A 22583-nucleotide genomic window follows, 5' to 3' on the forward strand; every position below is an offset into this window, starting at 1 on the left:
CGAATATAATGCTGTATGAACCGAATCGCTGAGCACCGAGTAGCAAGTTGTTTGCACCGAGTAGCAAGATGTTCGCACCAAACCAGATGCTAAACTGACCACAAATCAGGTGCAAACTGACTATGGAAAAAGCACAGAGCATGACAAACTAGCCACCGAATATAAAGAAAGCTGCACCGCTAAATTTGATCAAAGCACCGAGTATAAAGCGGTTAGCAGTGAGTATAATGGCTTTCACACCAGGTATAATGTGGAAAGTACCGAGTACCTTGGATAAAGAGCCGAGTATAAGGTGACTGGCACCGATTATAGCAACCAGAGCACCGAATATCATGATACAAGCAACGAAGATGATAAGAAAAGCACCACGGATAAGAAAACAAAATATCATAAGACAGTTATGGCGTTCCATATGCGAGAAACACCGGCATCGAATTTTTATTTCACTACTGTTTGTAACAGCGTCCGAGCAACCTGAGGTATGCTTTCATAAAATGTTTTCCCTCAGAAAATGATGCCAAAAGTTTATTTAGTCGAAGAAATTTTGCACCGAATTGCCAAGATTGCTCTTTCAATATGACCACGAAAGAGTTTGAATGTTACGTTAAGAAAAGTCTTTACTTTTAAATCAAGCTAGTATCCGGTAAAACTTTGATTTCAACTTGACGGACTTATCTTGACATAAAATTCACGATACAGCTTTAGTTTCCATCTCTGCAAATTGGATTACAGCTAATTATTTTTATTATATCAGATGTTTCGTAAGAGTCTTGCGGCTTTTCTTAATCATTTAATCATCAGTGTTTCTTGGACTTTGCCCATCTAATTGATCGGTTTGTTCAATTCGACGAATATGTAGTCACCCGACGGAGGCTGAAGGTCAATAAGCTTGACAAAAAATAAAATTTCACTGCATTCAGGTCATGCACGCTCTCTTTAAGACCAATACAGAAAAATACTTCCTTTCCTCATTCTTCGTTGTCACACAGTTCAATCGTTTTGGAACTGATCGGGATACTTTGAGGAAAGGGAAAAATACAACACTGCTGATAACAATTAGCTAGGTTAATCCCTGAAGAAAATACATGATCGATAATAAATGATATAGTCTGTTGACAATCCAGTGAACTACAGACGGGTTCCGTATGTTGTTCCTGTTATTCCGATTATAAATAACACGCCTCAACAGAAACAGGAAAAGAAAGCAGTCGGGGCTGATTTCAGCGAAATGCTAAAAAAATTGCGAATATTATAACACTTCAATATAGTGAAATATGACTGATTGGCTTCGTTTGACAGCCAAGTAAGATGGTTTTCAATGATACCATTATCGAGGGAAAAACCCACTTTTACTTTCAAATTCAATTGAGAAAAAGAGAAAGTAATTTCTGCTTTGAAGGATTAAAAGGTCTAGCCATCATTAACAAAAGCTTTCATGGAAATTTTGAGAGGTCAATGTCTAATCAGTAGGTTTAGGAGCAACTTGAGAGTGTTTGACTAATCAGAGTTTTATTAAACAAGGAATTTATGCTTACTCAGCATATAACTAATGCTTCAGATAAACAGATGTCGTTGGGCCACAAACTGTAGTATGAACGAGATTATACATCAATCGACTTAAGGAGTTTGGCCCTTTTTATTGTGAACGGTTTTACGTACCCTTCGTGATTTAATTAACAGAGATAATATTTTCCCTTGTGAAAGTGAAAGTGCTGTATCAGCAGGTTGGTAATTTTTTTTTCCAAATGAGCTGGTTCAGTTCATTCCTTGAGCCACAAACTGTAGATCACTTCAGTCTTAAGTAGTCAAGTATGAACGAAATTATACATCAATTGACTTTAGGAGTTTGGCCCTCTTTCTTTTGAACGGCTTTACGCGCACATCATGATTTAATAAGAATTTTTCCCTTTTGTTAATACTGCTTCTGTTTTTTTTTTCCCTTTCACTAGCCAAAGAATCATCAAGTAATTATTAAAGTAGGTCGGCGTTTCTCAGAAACGCCGACCTGCTGATACAGCACTTTCACTTTCACAAGGGAAAATATTATCATGATGTTTCCATAAGGTCGTAGTAGTAGCAAGTATGATAAATAATGTAAGAAATAGTCAACTTTTTTGAGAGACATGTTTCGGCATGCTTATGCCATCTTCAATCAATGAGTAACTGAACGTGAGTAATTATATAACAGACAAGTAGATGAATAAAATATTTACAGTATGATGTAATACAAAAGCGGGTACTAATTACAATATTTTCCCTTGTGAAAGTGAAAGTGCTGTATCAGCAGAAACGCCGACCTACTTTAAAAAGTACTTGATGATTCTTTGGCTAGTGAAAGGGAAAAAAAAACAGAAGCAGTATTAACAAAAGGAAAAAATCTATTGGAATCACAAAACAAAATTGGCCCCCGATCACTTTAGTTTTGTTTGTACATGGCCTGCCGTAACCGCCCTACAAGATCTGTCAACTAGAATTAATTTCAGGCCATCAATCAACGTAATGACTTATATTTGAGATATTTGATGTTTTGAAGGTTAAAAAAAAAAAAAAAAACAGCATTCTTTGACACAGGAAGCCACGAAACACTATTTTGGCAAAAGAAACAATAAAATTTTCATTCAAAGGGCAGCTTTATTCCACTGAGTTTGGTTGACGTGAACTGCATTGTCATCACAACTACGTTGGAGTTCCTGTTGAACTTTCAATCTGATCTGATATTTCATACCCGCAATTTCCCATCCTAGTAGGACACGGAGCAAATAAATAGACCTTCACCAATCACGTGCGGCTCGTATGTTTGATTTAAAAGCTGCGGGGGCGATATAATTGACTGGTGACCATATCTTTGCTTAGTAAGCACTTTTTTCATTGTCTAGGCAGTCAAAGGGAAAAACCCCCTAATTTGCACTGACGAATCAGAAACAAGCATTCACACTCACTAAATACAGCTGAGAATCCCAGGTCGAGTGCAAGATAAAAGATAGTGTTGATTGGTAGTTGTTGGATTCCAGAGGTTGCGTGGTTAGTCATTTGACGATCTCAAAATAGGTGAAACTTTCCTTAAATAAACTGATTTCGAGACATCAAAATCAACGGTCGTCGATGGACAACGACAGGAATTGATATCCATTTCCCTCGCCGGGGGCAAGAGGGATGTTTGTCCGACAGCATTCATCTAAGAATAGTAGTTTGGGTTGTGGTTTTTATGACAGATGGCGTCAGCACGTGTTCTGTTCCACTGGGGGGCGAATCAATAGAGTGACCATCAGTCAAAAACTTGAAAGGAGATATGAACTGTGATAGGCGTAATGATATCCTTTGTCGGCATCTTTTGTTAAGGCTCGGCAGACCAGAAATGTGACGATGAACTACTTTTAAATGAATAAAAACAAGGAATGTGCCGGAGAAGCAATATCAAAATGATGATGTTCACATGTCTGTATGGAAAAATTACTTTTTTTTTTTTTTTCTGAAACTCAGGCTGGACACTTTGGTCAAAACCTTTTTCTGTTTCTTCCATGACTCCTTTAGGAAACTTAGTCACCGATAATATTTTTGAAGTTCTGCTTCATTAAGGTTGTCTTTTTGTTCTTTCGCTAAGTGCAGTTGCTTCAAAATTTTACAAACAAATGCATTAGATATAAATCACTCGCACCACGAGTTTTTGTATTCGTAGTACAACGAAAATGCGATGCATAACTCCAAAACATGGATAAGAACTTCTATACTCGCATCCAGCAATCGTGAAAATGTAAAAACGGACAGAGTTTTTCGTTTATTTATATTCAAGCGTTATACTACTAACAATGTAGGCAGAACTAAATGTGCTGGATGCTCGTCTTATAGTATGGTATTTTCTCTGTGAAAGAAAGTGTAAGGGAAAGAACACGCAGCTTATCGTTATCGCACAATTATTTGAGCACGAATAAGTTCTCTGACAAACTCAAATAACTCAAATAGCACACAGATAAGAGTGGTTACATATCTGATCGGCGCTTCCAGAACTTCACGAAACGTAACGAATGAAACATGTTCAGCTTGAAGTCGTCGTCGATGTTTTCTTTTGATTTTATGTGCAACTGATTGCAACCATACCACAATGTTAGACTGGATGTAGAAATGATAAGCGCGACTTTTTTTCTCAGTTTACGCTGTTTTGTTTTGCAAAAGAGCCAAAGAGGTGTCGACACAGTATCCGCAAATGAACAACCACGTGACCGTGACCTGAGGGCTCAACTTTGTCACTTCGTGCCGGATCGAAGCAGACAAGTTCTTCACGGCAACTAAGCAGGATGGCAAAACGACCTCATTAAACCGTTTGAAGTCCTGTAACTTCAAGACGAAGTTACCAAAAGATACAATGTAATCGGGAGTGATGGAGGTAAGGAGGAAACTTAAAAAGTAGAGTGACACGTGCTGTTATTCATTGTTGTTATGGATTATTAATGCTAAAGATTCTTCTTTACACCGATTTCATGAACGAATATAAACTCCACACGTACATGTAACCTTAAAGTTTCGTCATTTCTTCATTCATACAACCAACTTGCTTGATCTATACAAACGAATGATGTTAATTTAATACACGAAACATCAACCATGATAAGCCTATGGCGCAGATGGTTGTTTTACGAATCGAATTCGATTTTAGTTAGGTTCAGCGTCGTTTAACAAGAGCTTAAGCTAGGAATACTTTGTGAAGGTTTCAACTAGCAATCAATGGGCCAGATTGAGGAATATAAGATCATCAGCGAATGGTCGTCGTGCTTACGTCCTAAAGATGAAGACAACGCCATTTCTTTATGCCTCAAAGGCTATTCGATCGGACTTGCCACGTATACTCGTCCGTGATTGTTTGAAAAACCACTGTTTTACGACAATTTATTTCCTGTGCTTCAATTAAAGTTCTTCATTTTCACCAGCAAGTTCGAATTCAGAATATTTTCGTAGAATACTGATTAGGTCGCTAAACTAGAAGGCCCCTGTGCCGAATTTTATGGTTCTGTCCTTGTGTACCGGTTCACAAGGGTTGTTCTTTCTTGGTTTAGGAGTCATTGGTTAGCTGTTGTGCATTGTTCGGTCTTTTGTAACGGCTCTTGTGAACCGGTACACGAGGACAGAACAAATTTTATTTTTGATTTACACGAGATTGGACTTCAGACGTAAATATTGAGAATACGCAGGTAAATTTGTTTTTGACCAGAGAAGGTGGAGTGATAATACTACTACAGGTTTTGCCACTAGCAATTTTTTCCTTAGTGAGAGAATGTCATTCTGTGTCATTTTACGGTAATCAACTGAGTCTGTGTTCTGTTACCTGACATTCATGTTTTCTGTTATATGCATTAAGGTATCATCTTTTGGAGCGCAAGTATTAGAGGCTTTAAATCCTCGCTGGCATATTTATGTTTCAAGTATTTTTTATGATATAGAAGTGGCACTGAAAAGTTTGCAAATCCAAAAATCATAACTCCAAAACATAAACTCTAATAATTAATAGATTCTAATTTTATCCCTGAAGTTGTGTTTGGAATTCAAGTTTGAGATGGAAGAAAATTAATCGTGGCTAAGCTAAGAATACCTACCTGTTTTCTAACAAATTAAACGTATTACTCTTCTGGGCAATATAACCTGCTATAATTCTTCCTGTCGCGACAAGAATATGCTTTCTGCTCTGTAATTATATGTATAAGGCAGCCAGTTTTCGTTTGGAGTAAACAAACTGGCAGTTATTTGCAAAATATACGTAATCGTGCGTAGTCGATCGAGCTCTTTGAAATCATGGGTGTTTTCTGTGACGATACCAGAAGGAATTTATGAAATACATGCCGAGGGGTTTTCACCCTCAATTGTGTTCGCTCACTGGTATTCTTTGCTATTAAGGTAAGGTGACCGACCTTGATCGAGTAAACAATGCATAGTAACGCAATCATGCAAAATTTATCTTAACTAGTAATTTCTCTATATAAGCGTCTGAAATAGATATTGATATGGGTTTTGAGTCTCTTTTTTCTAATTAATGATTAGAAGATTTTTACTGCTCTAAAATAGGCGTGTGTTTGTTTATAAGCGGATTCTTTGGAGGGAACTTCTTGCAACGACAAAAGAAACAGTCGAAGAAAATTTAAATTATTTTAATTTTGTTTAAGTAAGAAGAGTGTCGTAGATGTCACATATCCACGAAACTCGTTAGACAAGTACACTTGCCCTTTTTTTGGGCAAGTTTGCATTATATGAATTGAAAGATCGCTTTACCTTATCTTTCAAGGTACACACCTTACGTGAAGAAATCGAATGCTGCATCGTCATCATCATCGAGTTGAGATAAATTATTGACATTTAAAGAAAGTTGAGTGGATCTGCTTCATTGGTCACATGGGACGGTAAGAATATAGATTAATAACATTTGTCATATGTCGCGAGCTTCTTAGTCATATTCTAGAAGACTGTAAAATTAGAAAGGGCTAATGAACAAAACTCTATTTAGCTAGACCACAGTACACTTACATGTATCGTCTAAAAACCAAAGGCAATTAACTTCCGATATCGGAGGTTTTTCGATTGACAATTTCACGGATTTTTGTATGATGTTATGGAAAGATTTTTACCACTTTCTCACGTCGGTCACTCAAGGTTGAGTTCACCTCAGTTGACAATGACGCATTTGCAATCCGTAGCATCGATCACGTCGGGGTTGTTCGCATTGCTTTTTTAAATGAATAAAAATAAAAGAGAAAAAGCCCAAACGTCTCAGGATTGAAAATTTGACGAGTATCGAAACAGATTGCGTTTAAGTAAACTTTGAAAAGTTTTGCGCATTTGCGCATTTGATCATATGTAAATGGCATTTGCGCACTACAAATATTAAACTACGTATGATGCACGATCCTCGCAGTAGAGAGCGTTAGTTATGCAATAGCGAAAATCAGACCTGAAAAAAATCAGACCTGAAAAAAATAAGGCCTGTACGGGATTCGAACCACTGTCCTCTGCGATACTAGTGCAGCGCTCTACCAATTGAGCTAACAAGCCAATTGGGAGCAGGCCGTTAAGTTGATTCGTAATAAACCCGTGATGATGACCCGTGACTTTGTTACTTATACCCCTTCTAGTTTTCACTGATAATTCACTTACTGAGTCTTTTCCTTAAAGTACATGATTGTATATTCGCTATAGGTGGGCATGAGTTGGCCAAATGACCTTGGAAAATTAAACGTTTGTTGCTAGAGCACCAACTAAAACCCGTTTTACAAGAATTTCACAACGAGCAACAACGTACTTAATGCTTCCGATCAACCTAATCAATCTTTGACTGCGTAAGCGAAAACAGGAACTTTCGTGCGCCGGCTCTCAAGCCAAGGTCAGTTAACAAAGTAAGCGCGTCCACTCAAGGAAGTGATACGAAACAGTCACGATTTGGAAACTTATTGCGATAGCTTATACTTAAATAACTTCGGACTTGGAATTCAACTGAATAATAATTTATCCTAAATATGAACGATGGTCTAAATCGGAACTAACTAAATATCACGTTTGATAATTACTTCTCGGTAATTTTCTGTAACAAAGCTGAAACAAGTTAAGGTGATTGACCTTTGCATAATGATGCATAATTTAGACTCGAAATTTTAAGTAGCCTCTCTACGTTTGATCAGAAAAACCATTAAATTGAACCGAAAACTCATAAATAAAATACGCAGTGTGACTAAATGTGACTACAATTAATTGTCAGTACATGGCGGAACTTGTCTAAGTTTTCATCGTAAGACAACCGAAAGCAAAGGAATAACATGTTACTCTACCTCCATCCTATGTATGTGACAAGTGTCTACGGGATGCGAAACTTTCTCGTAAAGACGAATTATTTGTCACTATTCGGTCTAAGCTCACGGTGAGTATTGTAAGCGACTTTTGTCTCAAGGAGAACATTCAAGAGACGAGTAAAACTGAGTGCATGTATCGAAGGCTGATCTACAAGCTCGAATTATTAATTGTTTAACATTTAAATTGAACTCCCCTCTTCCAGATAGAAAAGCGAAGCAGCCTTCTCCGAGTAAACTACAATTTAAAATTATGCCACCGAGTCCGGTCAATGTTTAATGATCATCGAAGTAAATTGACATACCAGCTCTCAAATACATTTTCTGTTCTTCATACATTAATTTACAGCGTAAAGGGACTGGAAAGTTCGTCAAAACCATCAATCGACCGCTGAAATATTCGGGTTTTCTTCAGTTAGGAATACGTTGCTGTGCGAGAATAAAAGAGGCCTGATATTAATATTAGACACAGAGAAACTCCTGACCCGGCGATTGGCAAAACAGAAGAGGTTTCCGCTCATGATTTTATGTACTTTTGAGTGGTGACTGACTGGCTGACTGAAGTGTTGACTGACTCAATCGTAATTGATTGACTGGTTAACTGAGCTCCTGACCGACTGGAGACTGGTGACTAATTAATTGGTGATTAGAACACCTTGTCCTAAGTTAGAAATAAGCGCCCAACGACCTAATTAGAAAATTTGTGATTTACAATGCCTTGCCATGGCCGTGTTTATCAGTAGGAAAATTAAATGAATGAAATGATCAAGCCACAGGAGAAAAGTTGTATTGGATGTTCTAGCGCTAGATTGCTAATAAGGTCATTGACCGGGTAGTCTTCTAGGGAAATCCATAATGTTTGTGCTTAAAAAAATGTTAAATATTCTATCTAATTTTTAGATATTACGTGATTTACCAGTCATGGAAGCAACGACTTCACCTTCCACGAAAGAAACAGCCAATTACGCCAGGCTATGTCGATTACTAGTGGATGTGGGATCTCAGGTCCTGAGAACGACGTTCGACAACATTCATCCACCAAAATACCTGGGAACAGTTTTATCATGTCAATCAAAATATGCCATACTGCTGGCACTAAAAAAAAAAAAGGTTCTGAATCCTCGTCAGTGGGAAAAATTGTACCCCCGGCAGTCGCCTGTATCATCGCAGCATTTTGATATTACTCTGCTGATGATTCTACTGAGAAATGTCTGTGATCTTGATCCTCCCATTAATGGTTGGGATCGTCCTCCTTCTAAAGAAAACATGACCACTGCAGCAGATATTGTTCGCGTTACGTACTACAGAGACACAGTCTACAGTCATGCCAGAAAGGCCGCTGTTGATGACAAAACATTCAACCTATACTGGACGTATACTACTGCTGTATTGGTGAGATTGGGAGGAACGCATTACCGAAATGCCATTGACAGTATCAAAACAGAAAACATGAACTCGCATTTAGCTGAGAAACTCTTCCAAGAGTGTTTAAAAGATTGGGTTAAAGATGAAAGCATCATCAAGGAAAGAGAGGGTAAGTTGTCTTGATAGAGTCGGTGAGCTACTCTAAAACAAGACGTTTATTTTAAGATACTTATTTAAAGATTGCTTTCAACATAATAGGGTGCCCTCCGGAAAAAAATTATTCTTTTTCGACAAATTTAACTTAACTGCTTTCTCTAGCTAAAGGCCTATACAAAGAAATTTTGAACATTTTTATCAAATTTTGTTGACAGTAACCTTTGGTAAGAGTTCTAGGCGGTTAAGGAAATCACAAATTTTGTGAAATAGTTTTAAATTACCAACGGCTCCTCTTTAAAATTTTGTTTGTTGCCTATTTCAACCTTATGTAACGCTTACTCATTTCTAATCTGTAAGATAAAAATTATTTTACAGGAGAATCAGAGGCATTCCACGATTCAGCACGAATGAAACTGTCATCAAACGAAACTAATTTGTTGGGGGCTTTGGTAACTGGCATAAGACGCTTAACGATGAAATTCCTCGCTCGTTCCCCTTCGAAATCAGGTGAGTCGCGAGAATAATATGATTTGAAAAGAAATGTTTGACCATCATGTGGTCGGGATGATGTTAGATGGATGAGTCAAGTTCAAGGTTTCGGATTCCCAAAACTTCTGACGAGGAAAACGCGTCTGTTATCAATTCTGTTCCGATATCTACGGTTTACAAGAACAAGTGGGCGATACAGATTTTTCGAGAATGGCAAGTCCAAAGAGCAAAAAAGTTGTGCTCCATTGAGCCAGGCGGAGTGTTCAAAGCTGAAGACATTGGGTTGCATGTGCAAGAGTTGACTGAAAGCAATGAAAACATGAATGGCAAAAGTCTCATTTACTTCAAATTAATTTATTGATGTCATATGATTTTCCGAGAATCAGTGGACATTTGGACATCGTATCCAAATCTTTAAAGATTTTCATCCAGTTTTTCATTGGGTATCCAAACACATTCACATGATGTGGAATACATGCAGTGATTTGTAGTTGACTTTATGAATTATTAATGAGTTTGAGAAGGATGACTGACTACGAATACTTCTGTTCCAAGAAATAAGGAAGATTAGGCTTTTAGCAACTGCCGTACTTTTCAAAAGACCTTTCTTTTCAAGTTGGCTATCACAACCAAAAATAATTCTATTGAAGATTCTTGTTTTAATAAAGAGAAAGATGTTTTCGCTCTTATCCATGAGATGGTCTTCACATAACTCTCCGTTTTCTTAATTGATATCAGCTCAGCAAATCAGCCATTGTACCTATCGCAATATTTTCCCATACCTCCGGTTGTGGTGCAATCCATTCGTGAAAGTTTGTTATTATTATCGTTGTTATCATCATTATTATTGTTATTATTGTTATTATCGTTACTATGATTATGACTATTATCAGTATATATTATTATCATTATTCAAGTATTCATTAAGGTACAGGGTACTCTAAGATTTCCTGTAATCTTAACGCGAATTACCCCATTACAAACTAAGTGTAGATAATATAGACAATACACTACAATGACAAACTTAACAAGAAAACTGAACAATCGAGTTACTTTTATGACACTTAGGACAAGTAATTTTATAAGAATTTATGTTGTCTTGGTTAAAAACTTGGTTCAAAAGGTTAAGAAAATGCTTTGGAAATGCTTTGAAAATGCTTAAGGAACAACTCGCTCAAATATAAGGGATTACAATCCAGAGGTTAGCTTTTGGAATAAGAGAAAGTCCTTCAAACTAGATGTTCTTGGAATGCCCTTGCGTCTCAAATATAGTCCAGATGATGAGCTTCTAGATGTACCTTTACAAAAATTAAGGTCAAGATCAATTAAAGGAAAAAATGTCTATCGGGGCACTTCAATTTCCTTGGTAATCATTGCAGACTTACTCACATCATTGATGTAGGTCTTAGCATTATCTCAGAATTCATTTCAGTTACTGTATCTTTTAGCAGAGAGAAGCACTGAAACAATCAATGGGAATCAAGAAAGAGAGCCACACTTAGCTGAGGTCGAAAGGAAAATCAACCGAATACAACCCGGTAAAGTGTTATATGAAAATGAACAGAGAGAAGGGTTTGCTGCGACACCTGTTGTGCGACTGCAAGGAAGATCCGTTTGTGGGAACCTAACCGATGATAATGTTGATTTACCAGGTAAAATTAAGGTGATGCAAGGCTATGAGAAAATGCAATTACACAAAGTTTTTCCCGAGAAGAAAATAAATAGATTACTATCGGAAGATGTGTATCCAGCGGAAGAAAACTGTAAAGTGATTGACAAAATTATACTGGCGCTAGAGAGGGCCATCAACCATTATCAAAGTGATAAAATTGCAGATGCGCGAAATGCTCTAAGATCTCTTTTCGTGGTATTGTCAAATATTCAGCTACATTGTCTTGAAGTTCCAAACGAGGATCAATGGCCATGGGAAGTTCTAGCTCGCGGTAAGGAGCTTTTTCTGGAGAGCGGCGTCAGTTGCTGTATCAAACATGGAACGTTGCTGTTAGATTCCAGCTATGATGGGCAAAAATACCTCAAGAAAAGCAGAAGCTCTCCGATCAATCCATTATCCTCACCCAAAAACTCAAAGGTCCTTGTGGAAGAGTTTTACTCGAGCGTGCTAAACGTTCTGGGGGCGTTTGCATTGTTAATCTCAGAGCTCGAAATTGCTCGTAAAACATTTGAACTGCTAGTAGATTTGCATCTTCGATTAGCCAGCTCCAATTCCCCTTTAAAAGATTTAGGAGCTGCTTACAACAACAAAGGATGTATTTTACTTATAATGGGAGATTTGCGCCAATCAATCGAAGAGTTTAACAAATCATTGAACTATTTCAAATCTGAAGAGTTACGACAACTGGAATGTTTGTCAATGGACACCAAGTCTGTTGCAGTGTATAGCAACATTTGTCGCCTGCATCTGATATCTAGGAATTTCAATGAAGCTCTAAAGCTACAAGAGCAGCTGGTGGATGATTATGAAGCTAGAGAGATTAACGAGATACCATTTCAAACTCTATTTATGATGATGAATAATCGGGCAGTTTTGTATACTTCTTTCGGTAACTTTAAAAAAGCAGAAGAAGCCTTAAAATACCTGAAATCCTACTGTAATAGGATAGAGAGGGAGGATTGTGGGCGCCTTCTCAATTTTGTTCGGCTACATCTTTGTGAAGTACTGCTTCTACAAGGAAAAATCAGGGAGGCTGAGGAAGAATTTAGCCTTGAGAAACTATCTTCCTCTTCCTTCACAGATCTAGTTGACATGTTTGGAGGCCTTTACATGAATGTAAGAATTGAAGCATTTGAAAAGTTAGTGGAGGTGTTTGTCCGTAGGGGAAAAATCCAAATTGCCATAAGTCTACTAGAGAAAACCGTGGAAATAATCAAAATGAGTTTCGGATCAGATCATTTAAACCTTGCGTCGCTTTTGTTCAAGCAAGGTACTATTTTGAGCCTCACTGGAGACCTTACGAGTGCTGCTGGGAAATTTAAATTCTCTGCCGACATATTGCAAATTATTTTTGGCCAAAAGAATCCCCTCCTCGTCAGATGCTACATGTCTCTTGGTGACCTAGAGTCGAGACTGAAGCACAAAGAAGAATCACTCCGTTACTTCCAAAGAGCCATTGAGAGCTTAGAGGTCTTGTACCACGTTTCATTTTTAAATGAATTGTCTGCAACTTACTTGGAGATTATGGAAAAACCCAAGAAGTCTCCAAGAAGTGAAGTGTCAAAAGTGATGATTGAAGGTCTGGTTGCTGAGCATGGACAGGCATTGGCCGTGTTACTCCAAGAAAACAACCTTCATTTAAGAAGATCCAAGACCGGCAAGAAACCGCTGATTTCTGGAGAAAGACTGGGAAGTGAATGCTCAGGCTCGAAGATAATGATTTCACAGAAATATGCCTGTGACTTTTTGCAGACTGGAAAGAAACTGCTCCGTCAGGGAATGAAAGAGGAAGCTGCAGCCTTTTTCGAACAAGCAGGGGCGCATTGCGAGGAATATCATTCTAAACAGGGTCATTCGAACGCAGAGCTTGTTCGGATGCATAGCTTACTCCTAAAGAAATATTCTGGTGAATTGACATCCGACCATGATGTGAACCACACTTTAGAAGAGCTGAGCAAAGAAATCCAGGAAAATGAAGAAAGGAATAAAGGCAAACAAACCACAAGAGACGCAACAACGACGGAGTTTGACCATCAGTTCAATCTGAAGCTGTTCTTAATTTTCCTTATCATGTTTTCTATTGAACTGAAAGAGATTGACACAACATTTGCAGCGTACGACCTTTATACAAGACTCTCATCCAACGAAAACGAGTTTCTTTTCATGCTCAATGACGGCATCCAAGTTTTTGCTTCGAAAGCGTTAGTTCATTGCAATGGAGAAACTGCATTCCAAGATCTTCTGGTTTCCTCAACAATTGGCTCGGAAGAAAGCATCGTTGAATGTCCTCCTCCTGACGAACAGGTTTTCAGAAGTTTGTCCTACAAGACAAATACCTCCTCAAATGGGTTTCTGGCTACTTGTCGCTCGCCTGTCATTCTTGATATCGATGACCTTCTGGTATTAAAGAGGAGTGTCTCGCTTGCAGTCAGAGAATGTTTTCAGTCAAAGTGTTTTGAAAGTGAAAACGCAGACGGTAGGACTCAAGTAATCGTTGATCTAACCTCAATAGCAGCGTATGGCCACTGTAGCATCACGTCATATGGCGATCGTATCGAGCTCCTTCCTCTTTGTTTGACGGAAAATTTTCATGCCGGAATTCCGCAAGAACAAAGCATTTTTGAGATTCAAACCTCAGAGTGGCAAGACACTAAGTGCATGACCTTCGCAGATGAGCACACGAGCAGTTTCATGTTTAAAACTCTTGTTTTAAACCTTCTTCAGAAGTGCAGCTCCAACAAAACGCTAACTCTAGCGGTACACAGTCACAGCATATCTTTAGCAATTCGCCAACCGGTGAGAGCACTTTTGACGTTATCGTGTGACGAGAGGTCAATTGTGCAAAGAATTAACTTCATAGGAACAACAACAACACCAACAAATCTTGGGATCAGAGGATGTAATGCTCGAAAGTACTTTCAAGCTTCATGCCCCAAAAGTGTGGCTGATGTGATATCTTGGGCGGCCATTGATACCTCAGCAAAGAAATATCAAGTTGCATACCAATCAGGAATTCACCTAAAGGACCCCTTGGATAACCCAGTCGCACAAAACAAAACGGTGAGTGCCTTTACTGACATCTGAAGAATGCTGCTGGCGAAAAATAAAAACCTTTGCTTCGAAGAAATTAACGTAGATGCACACATATACCGTTGCTTAAATTGAAAAGGTTAAATAAAAGTAGCGATCCATCCTTTCACTAAAAATTTCTATCCATATTTCCAAAGGAAACGTCCTAGATCAACTTTAATTTTTGTTCGCAAGAAAAGGTCGAAAAGAGCTAATCTAATTAACATTTAGAGTAGCTCTTTTGAACGGGTTTGGGTATGATCTGCTCTCTGAGTGACAATTAATCTATTAAATGCTTCATGTTTATTTCACGTTAGGTTATTCCACTCAAGAGCTCAGAGAAAGATTCAAAAAGCAGCCTTGAAAACAGTGTTCTACAGTGCTTAGTTGAAGTCAGTGAGATATCACGATTGCTTGACGAAGAGCCATCTCCTGTTCGAGTGGACGACAATGAAAGTTTGGGTCCAATTGGAGATGACAAAGGATTCATAGCTACTGAGTCTCAAAGTCAGATAGACCAGGAGTACATCCCTAGAAAAGACGACCATGTATGTTTGGAAGGCTTAAATGGAGAAAAAACTACTTTTCTTGAAGGTCAGTTATACCAGGATCCTATCTCTGAAAATTCGCAGCAATCAGAAATGAAATCAGAGGTGGGTTCCCGAAGCCAGTGTTCAACTTTGAAGGCCCCTAGCTGTGCCCCAATCGAGTTGAACCCGCTGGCGCATAAAAAAAATTCCACACAAAGAGCTGAAGACAGCAACGAAACTTGGATGGGTAGGCTTTTGTTTGAAAATGATCGAGAATCAAGACGCTCATTTATGGGTGACCTTCAGGGATGTTTGAACGAAAGAAATTCAGAATTTAAAGAGCATTCTTTTAACGTTGAACAAAATGGTGATGGAGCGTTGATCAATTCAAACAGGCCATATGCAAGTCCTATGTCCAGTCTCAAAGAAAGCCAAAAAGCCGATGAAGGTATTGTTAATTACCATGGGATCCCAAACTTTCAACATCAACCTAAAGAACAAAACCAAAGTTCCAAGTTCTACGTGGAAAGGAAATGCAGTTTCTTCCAAGCAAATGATGTAGCAACAATCAATGAAGGTGCTCCGAAGGTACTTAAACTTGTTAAAAATCCAGCTCCGCCTATAGATGATATAAAAGACCCCACTAGTCTGGAAATGATATCTAAAGGTAAACGCCTGAAAGAAGGAAACATTTCTTTTGAAGATGAAGAATCGAAAGTCACTGATGGAAATTTTAAACCTATCGATGAGAGCGAGACCACAAGAAGCCAAAGGAATTCAGTCAAGTCCCTGGTTTTAGAAGACACCGACGTTGTCGATGGACCCTTGAGGGCATTCGATTTTGAACGGGAGATCAACAACGGGCAAGAATGGCTTGGGAAATATTACTTGCCTAGCTCATCAAGAGCACACAAGAATAGAAAGAGAAGTCCTACATCCCCAGTTATGAACTCAGTTTACCATGACGCTTCTCTTAGATCCCGTTACCAAGATGACGATACTTTCAATAATTTGAGGCTTTCAAACGTACAAGCTAAGGGACAAAGCCAAAAATTGACGCATGCCTTAGACACAGAACCTAGCTCTCAGGAAGATAATGCTACAACGAAAAGTGACGGCGAGGCGCAAGAAACACAACTCGTGGGAGATAGGTTCTCGGGAGCTGATTTCTTTAGCAATTTACAAGACCCCGAAAATTCAGAAGAACAATCTAAGCTTCTGGGAAATGGAAACACTAACTCGTCTGAGAGGTCTCTAGATGATGAATACTCCATTCACTCGTATGATGGTTTTCAAGACTCTGATATGAATGAATCTACCAAAACTCTTAGAACAAAGGCTTGCGAAATCCAGATGACTGAAGAGTCGATAGGTGCATTCGATTTTACCAAAGCAATTCAAGAAAACTACATGGAAGCCGACCCTGAGTCTGAGGATACCCAAGGAGCTCACCAAAGCCATTCATCCATGAAATCACCTGAAAACTTTCAAGCAAAACTCACACAACTCAGTTCTTTTAAAGAAGCAAAAGGAGCAATGATTTCCAGTTTCCATGAAGGGGAAAGGAGACATGAGCTAGAAGATACAGTAAGGGTCAAAGGAAATGGCTGCTCTTATGTATACCCTCCTTTAGATTTAACGAAAGGAACGGTATTCTCGTCATTTTCGGACCATTTTTCACTAGATGGACCCATCAGTGAAAGTTTTTGCAAAGGCCAGTGCAACACTGATGTTACATCGATTCTAAACGCTACGGATGTAGTCGATGGGTCATGTAAACTCGAATCAGATATTGTAAAGCAACCAGACGAGAGAGACAGCCATTCTATGTACTGTTCCTCTAGAGCAACCAAGGATGGGCAAGGAAGATTATTAGATGTGATGCCCATTTACGGTAAAACCTCTTTTACATCAACTTACCAAGGCGGCGATGTAACTGCTGACGGCGACAGTGGCAAGGCATCCCCAAGAGGGACCAAAGACGATTTCGATGGACAAATGATCACTAAAGAACCCATTCCAAATTTCAGCGGAAGAAAAGCTCAAGGCTTTTCTTCAAAAGCTCCCTTTGGCAATACTGAATATTTTTCAAAGGAAAAGGCGAATGCCCCTGACTCCAACATTGATCATGGGGGAGCGAGACCAAAACGAAGATTGAATGACAAGGGGAAAGATACGATTAAACTCACTATGACTAATTCAAGGTCAGTTAGTCACGACCATACAAGAAGGTTCGGCTTAGATCCGGTTTTTGTAGCGCGTCACATAAACGACGCTAACATTCCGGAATCCTCTACCAACGCTGGCAACTACGATAATGCTGCAGTGGAAATTCATCAGCAGGACGATCACAACCAATATTTCCCTTCATCTAAAGATCATAGAAGTTTCTCCTTTGGAGGAAAAGATGCATCTTGCATTAAAGGATATTTTCAATCATGCCATGTCTCTGATGAAGGTAGGACAAGTTGCCCTCAAAGAGTTGTGCCTCAGTTATTACCTCTGAGTCAAGCAGAACGCCCTAGTTTGCCATCTCAGGTGTGTGATGAAGATTTCTTACTGCTGCCAAGGCGATATTGTGTTGACGAAGGAGATCCTGTTATTCCTGATCCCAAGTTGTTTAACAACACTTATTCACGAGATTCTGTTAATGGTGTGATATCTAGGGTTAATAATTATGACAACAGTACGAAAAACGTTCACTATGAACATACCCAGATTTCCACAAGTCCTGAGGATGAGGTTTCATTGACAGGGAATTCTTCAGGTTCTCTTCTTGGATCTTTGGAACAAGTAATGGCCCAAACTGTCCAGCTTATTGCGTCAAGCGTCACTGCCGTAAATGAGGCTCAACCTATACTCCAGTCGATAGAAAAAGTAGGCGTACAAGAGAATGCAAGGGAATTTACAGAACAAGAGGTATCCACTCCAACACCAATCAACGAATCAAGTAGTCAAGAGGACTCCATGCAATTAAATGAGTCCACTTTAGGAGCTGATCGCGAACCACAATCCATAGCCACGCCTGTACAGGAAAGTCCACGCCCAGTTTGCAGTCATTATCAACGCCGATGCCTGGTCCGGTTTCCCTGCTGTGGAAAGTTCTTCCCTTGCCATCGTTGCCACAATGAGTCTGATTGCAGTGAGGATCAAGCAAGAGCAATCAATGCCACGCATATACGCTGTACTATCTGCTATCACGAACAAGTGGTGAGATTTTATTTGACAACAGAATTTAAGTTCCTCGCTCTCTTTTTTAAGACGAGACATACAGCAGAATCGCAAAGTTCCTGCAGATGCAATCAAATCGTTATGTTAGAAGGAATTTACAAATTGACTGCTGAAGTTAAATTCTATCTGTTATTTGTGACACATTCTCCTTGCATTTCAGATCGATGAAAATAGCCAGAGGTGTGGTTTCTGCAAGGCGAAAATGTCTGAATATTTCTGTGCAACATGCAAGCATTTTACATCTGTTGACAAGAATCCTTTCCATTGCACAAAATGTGGGATCTGCAGGTTAGATACTGTGCCCTGTGTTCATTTACTTCAGAGCACGTTTTAATAAGTTATGAATTACAGCCTTGTAACAGTTAGAATTATTTAACAGTTTTAAGAAGTAATAACGTCTGTCTACCTCGACCGCACTGACCTCCTACTCAAGCTTCTGTCTTCGAGGTGCGTTGTTTGACAAGGAAATTTCCTTTACTAGTGCGAGTGAATAAATAAGTCGGGGCTATTTGAAGGGGAAACCTAAAGAACTGATGGGGGAGGATTATTTGATATTCCAAAGTTTTCATCCGGTATAAAGAGAGTAGCATTGACCCAGTGACTGTAGTTGTTCTGGTAAGGATAGGTTTCTTATTCATTAGATAAAGAAAAGAAATGTAATTTCTCTGCATTATTTCTCAATTATGTCCATAGAATCCATAAAGACAGATCCTTCCACTGTGATGTTTGTAACGTATGCCTGGACAAACGTCTTGAGGGAAAACACAAGTGCAGGCCTGATTCGGGACACGATGAATGCTGTATCTGTCTGGAGGTGAAGTATTTTTATCTATGGCCTTAAAAACCTTATCCGTGCTTACATATGTTCAAAGGATTTTTTTTGTGTGTTTTGCTTTAATTGACTTTTTATTTTTGTTTTCCTTTTAACTTCCTTCCTGCTGCTTGATAAGATTACAATTCTTAAAATGTATCTTCTCTTCAATCTTTCAACGTCAAAAGGAGTTGAAATGATGTTTTCAAAGTGAGAATATTATTCTTTTATTTTTTTTACATTGTTCATAGGACGCCTTCAGTGGTTGTCAAATTCTACCCTGCTCTCACAAGGTTCATAAAGACTGTGCAATTGCAATGATACAAAACGGGGTGTAAGTCTATTTCTTGAAAGTTCTTGTAATCATTTAACACTGCCTGTATATCCTTGGATGGATCGTCCTATCGCATGGTTTCATTAGCTTGGAACACTACTCAGCCGAAAAGAAACTCAGCCATTTAGAGGTTGAAAGGCCCATTTGGTTTCAATACTTGTCAAATGTTCACTTCAGTTCATGGGAAAGGGGAACCACTAAATTTAACCATCCAAACCGCTTCACCAATGCAATCTTAAAAATTGTATCTGCAAGGCATCTTTGTTGTTGTTTAAACAACCTTTAATAGATGAGGAATAGAGGTATCGAAGTTAGTATTGTGTTGTACAAGTACAGCTGATTTGCCTTTCAAGGCTCTCTGGTTTTGCTCTGGAGTTCTACGTGCTCGTGTTTTCTCTCCAGTTTCTGTTGATGACATGTCATGGGACTGCTAAGATGGCCTGAAGTGACATTCTAAATGTGCAAAAACATAGACATTTGTGCAGAGGTCATTACTGCTGATCCAAAGCCCTAACTGTGGATCCGTAGTAATAACTTTGGATCTGCAGTTATGACTTTTACAACAGTATCCAAAATACATCTTACTGTTAATTAGAAGAGCGCTTACAGGCCGCCGTAAATAGGCGTTTTTTTCTTGAAAATGAATTACTCATTTGTTTAAAAGTAACCTTGCCAATGTATTTTTTTTTTTTTTTTGCAGCCGAACGTGCCCAATATGCCGACATCCATTGTTCGGTCAACTTCAAACTAGTCCTCAGTAACAATAGATAAAAAAAAACCAAACTCAAACATTTGAAAATGCAAATGAAAATAACTTAGCTCAAAAATCTTATTATGAAGATAATTTTACTTATCATTTACGCAAAAAGGCTAGATTCATAGATCGATTTGTTACTTAATTTTCTTACTAGCTTTTTCAAACTTTTACTATATGCTATACAGTAATCAGAAAATTATGACCGTAACAACTACGGACGGAATTTGATCTCAACTACAATTGCTACCATGTTAATATTTTTATTTTTAATTTCAATGGCTTTTGCAGCGGCGGAAACAACAAATGACACCTGTCTACACCGGAGAGACATATTATTTTTAACTTGGAAATGAGAAGTCGAAAGAAGAAATATACTTTCACGTGATCAAAGGCACGAGAAAACATCAAAAACTAGAAAAAAAAAACACAAACAAACAAAATAATTACAGGAAAACGTAAAAGCAAAAATAAATGAATAGATAAATAACATGTAAGAAAAACAACAAGCAGTCAAGCAACTACACAAATCAAAGTGACAAACAAATCCACCAAGAGAAAGAAAAAAAAAAGCAAACGAATCTAAAAACAAACAAACAAACAAAAGAAATATGAAAACCGAGGGAGAGGGATAAACCCTTCACTCTCAAGAAGGTTCCTTTAATTCATTTAACAATAAATGCCATCGGTTTTGAGTAAACGGTTAGATCGTTATGACTAAGGACTCTCCAGGACTGAATGTGAAAGAATAAACCCGCTGAAACACGTAAAGGAAATGCAATCACTGGTAAGTTCTTCTGCACTGTGCAGTAAAGACGTAACATGTTGAAATATTCTCAGTCCTTCTCTTAAGAGTACATTTTTACCTTAAAGCTATTAGAATAATGTATACTGTGGAGTAAATGTCTTTGGAATTGATAGAATTAAAAGAAATATGACGTCCTGGAAGATCTGACAAATGATGATGATCTTTTAGGGTTTACGATTTAAGCGTGGAGAAGAAAAGCAAATTCCAGAATGAAGCTGCAACTGCATGGCGACGAGTATCATATTTAGGTAGAGTGATTTGCAACAGAAATTCACAGGTTTGAAACCTTAGCCCAGTCATTCAGGTCGATTTTTTATTCTTGTTAGACCTGCGTTTATATTCCACGTTTCCCTTTAAATAACCAATCGGTTAAATACTCGCTAAGCAGTATTTTTATGAATGAACTCTCTCTTCTATTTGTGTATTAAAATCATGTAAGTAGTTACATTTAAATTCTTACATTGTATCAAAAAATATATGTTAATTTTAACCTCTTTTGAGCAGCTGACCGAAGCAACGACATTTGTTTTTTTTTTTTTTTTTTTTTTTGTGCCAACGACACACCTGGCGATTTCATGGGTGTTCCCGATGCGGCGATTGCGTTTTTCGCCGTTCGCGACGATTAACGTATAAAATCGCCGTTATCTGACACACCAGAGATCGGCAATTTTATGCACTGATCTTGGTGATCAAATTTGCCGCGACCGGCGAATAAAATCGTCAGGTGTATCGCCGGCTTTATGAAGACATTTCTACGGTTTTCTCACTGACCTGGACTATACTTATCTCTTTTGTGGTTTACTTTGTTGCAGGTCTCTTTGGAAAAATCTGATGATTCAGTCTAAAACATGATTAACGAATTGAAGGCTTTACATGACAAATTGAGGTCTGCCACTTACTTCGTCTTCATTTTTCAAGTACGGACTGCATGGAATGAGAGAAACCACCAAAAGGGGCCATCGAAGGCATTAGATTTAGAAGTCTCGCGATCGTCGTTTGATCCATCCATAGAGAGACGCAACGTATCCCCGGTTGTCGTCTCACTTTTCCAGCCACTGATTGTTTAAGACATTCAGAAATTGACGTGGCAGTTTTGGGCTGTTGCCGAAAAACGAAACGTAATTGAAATCACTAGGGTGCAGCCTGGTGCTTTGATTGCAAAGTTTTTTTAAAAATGTTTTTGACGTAGTCGATAATCTTATCCTCTTTCAAGCGCAAATCAGAGCGCAAAAAAAAAATTAGTTCATTATCTTTATGTCTGTAGCAGTATGTACTCTGACTTTTGTTTTTCTGCTAAACTGCATTTACATATTTTTATAGAGTGCGTCATGATATACTTTCATTGTTAACGCTGTATTTCAAATACCGACCTTGGACTGCAAAAATTATTCAATTGATTGGCAACCTGGCACCTTTTACCAATTAAAGCTATTTCGGGCTGTCATTTACCCTTCATTTGCATTTTTTTTATAATACTGAGACAACTGTAACTGTATTTTAGGTATGGGATGAACAATAAAATGTCGACTTGATAAAAAAACCAA

The 22583-nt window shown here is 38.4% G+C and overlaps 1 protein-coding gene across 1 annotated transcript; it reads left to right on the forward strand.

The window, feature by feature from the left end:
- The first annotated feature begins 3774 nt into the window (after positions 1–3774).
- On the forward strand, positions 3775–22583 carry LOC111340070 (uncharacterized). Its single transcript, XM_088740702.1, has 10 exons — positions 3775–4381; positions 6269–6383; positions 8721–9354; positions 9717–9848; positions 11279–14562; positions 14889–18311; positions 18493–18620; positions 19026–19146; positions 19395–19477; positions 20178–22583. Exons 3-10 carry the CDS (start codon positions 8742–8744, stop codon positions 20236–20238), a joined length of 7845 nt encoding a protein of 2614 aa, XP_088596828.1. The 5' UTR covers positions 3775–4381; positions 6269–6383; positions 8721–8741; the 3' UTR covers positions 20239–22583.

The sequence above is a fragment of the Stylophora pistillata genome, chromosome 12 (genome assembly GCF_964205215.1).
Source record: "Stylophora pistillata chromosome 12, jaStyPist1.2, whole genome shotgun sequence".
In the NCBI taxonomy this organism is placed as follows: Eukaryota; Metazoa; Cnidaria; class Anthozoa; order Scleractinia; family Pocilloporidae; genus Stylophora; species Stylophora pistillata.

Excerpts from the sequence above, each read along its gene's own strand:
- LOC111340070 (XM_088740702.1), top strand. The coding sequence starts at position 8,742 with ATGGAAGCAACGACTTCACCTTCCACGAAAGAAACAGCCAATTACGCC. Across the intron at positions 9,355-9,716 it reads CATCATCAAGGAAAGAGAGG|GAGAATCAGAGGCATTCCAC; the intron begins GTAAGTTGTCTT and ends ATTATTTTACAG. Across the intron at positions 19,478-20,177 it reads GCAATGATACAAAACGGGGT|CCGAACGTGCCCAATATGCC; the intron begins GTAAGTCTATTT and ends TTTTTTTTGCAG.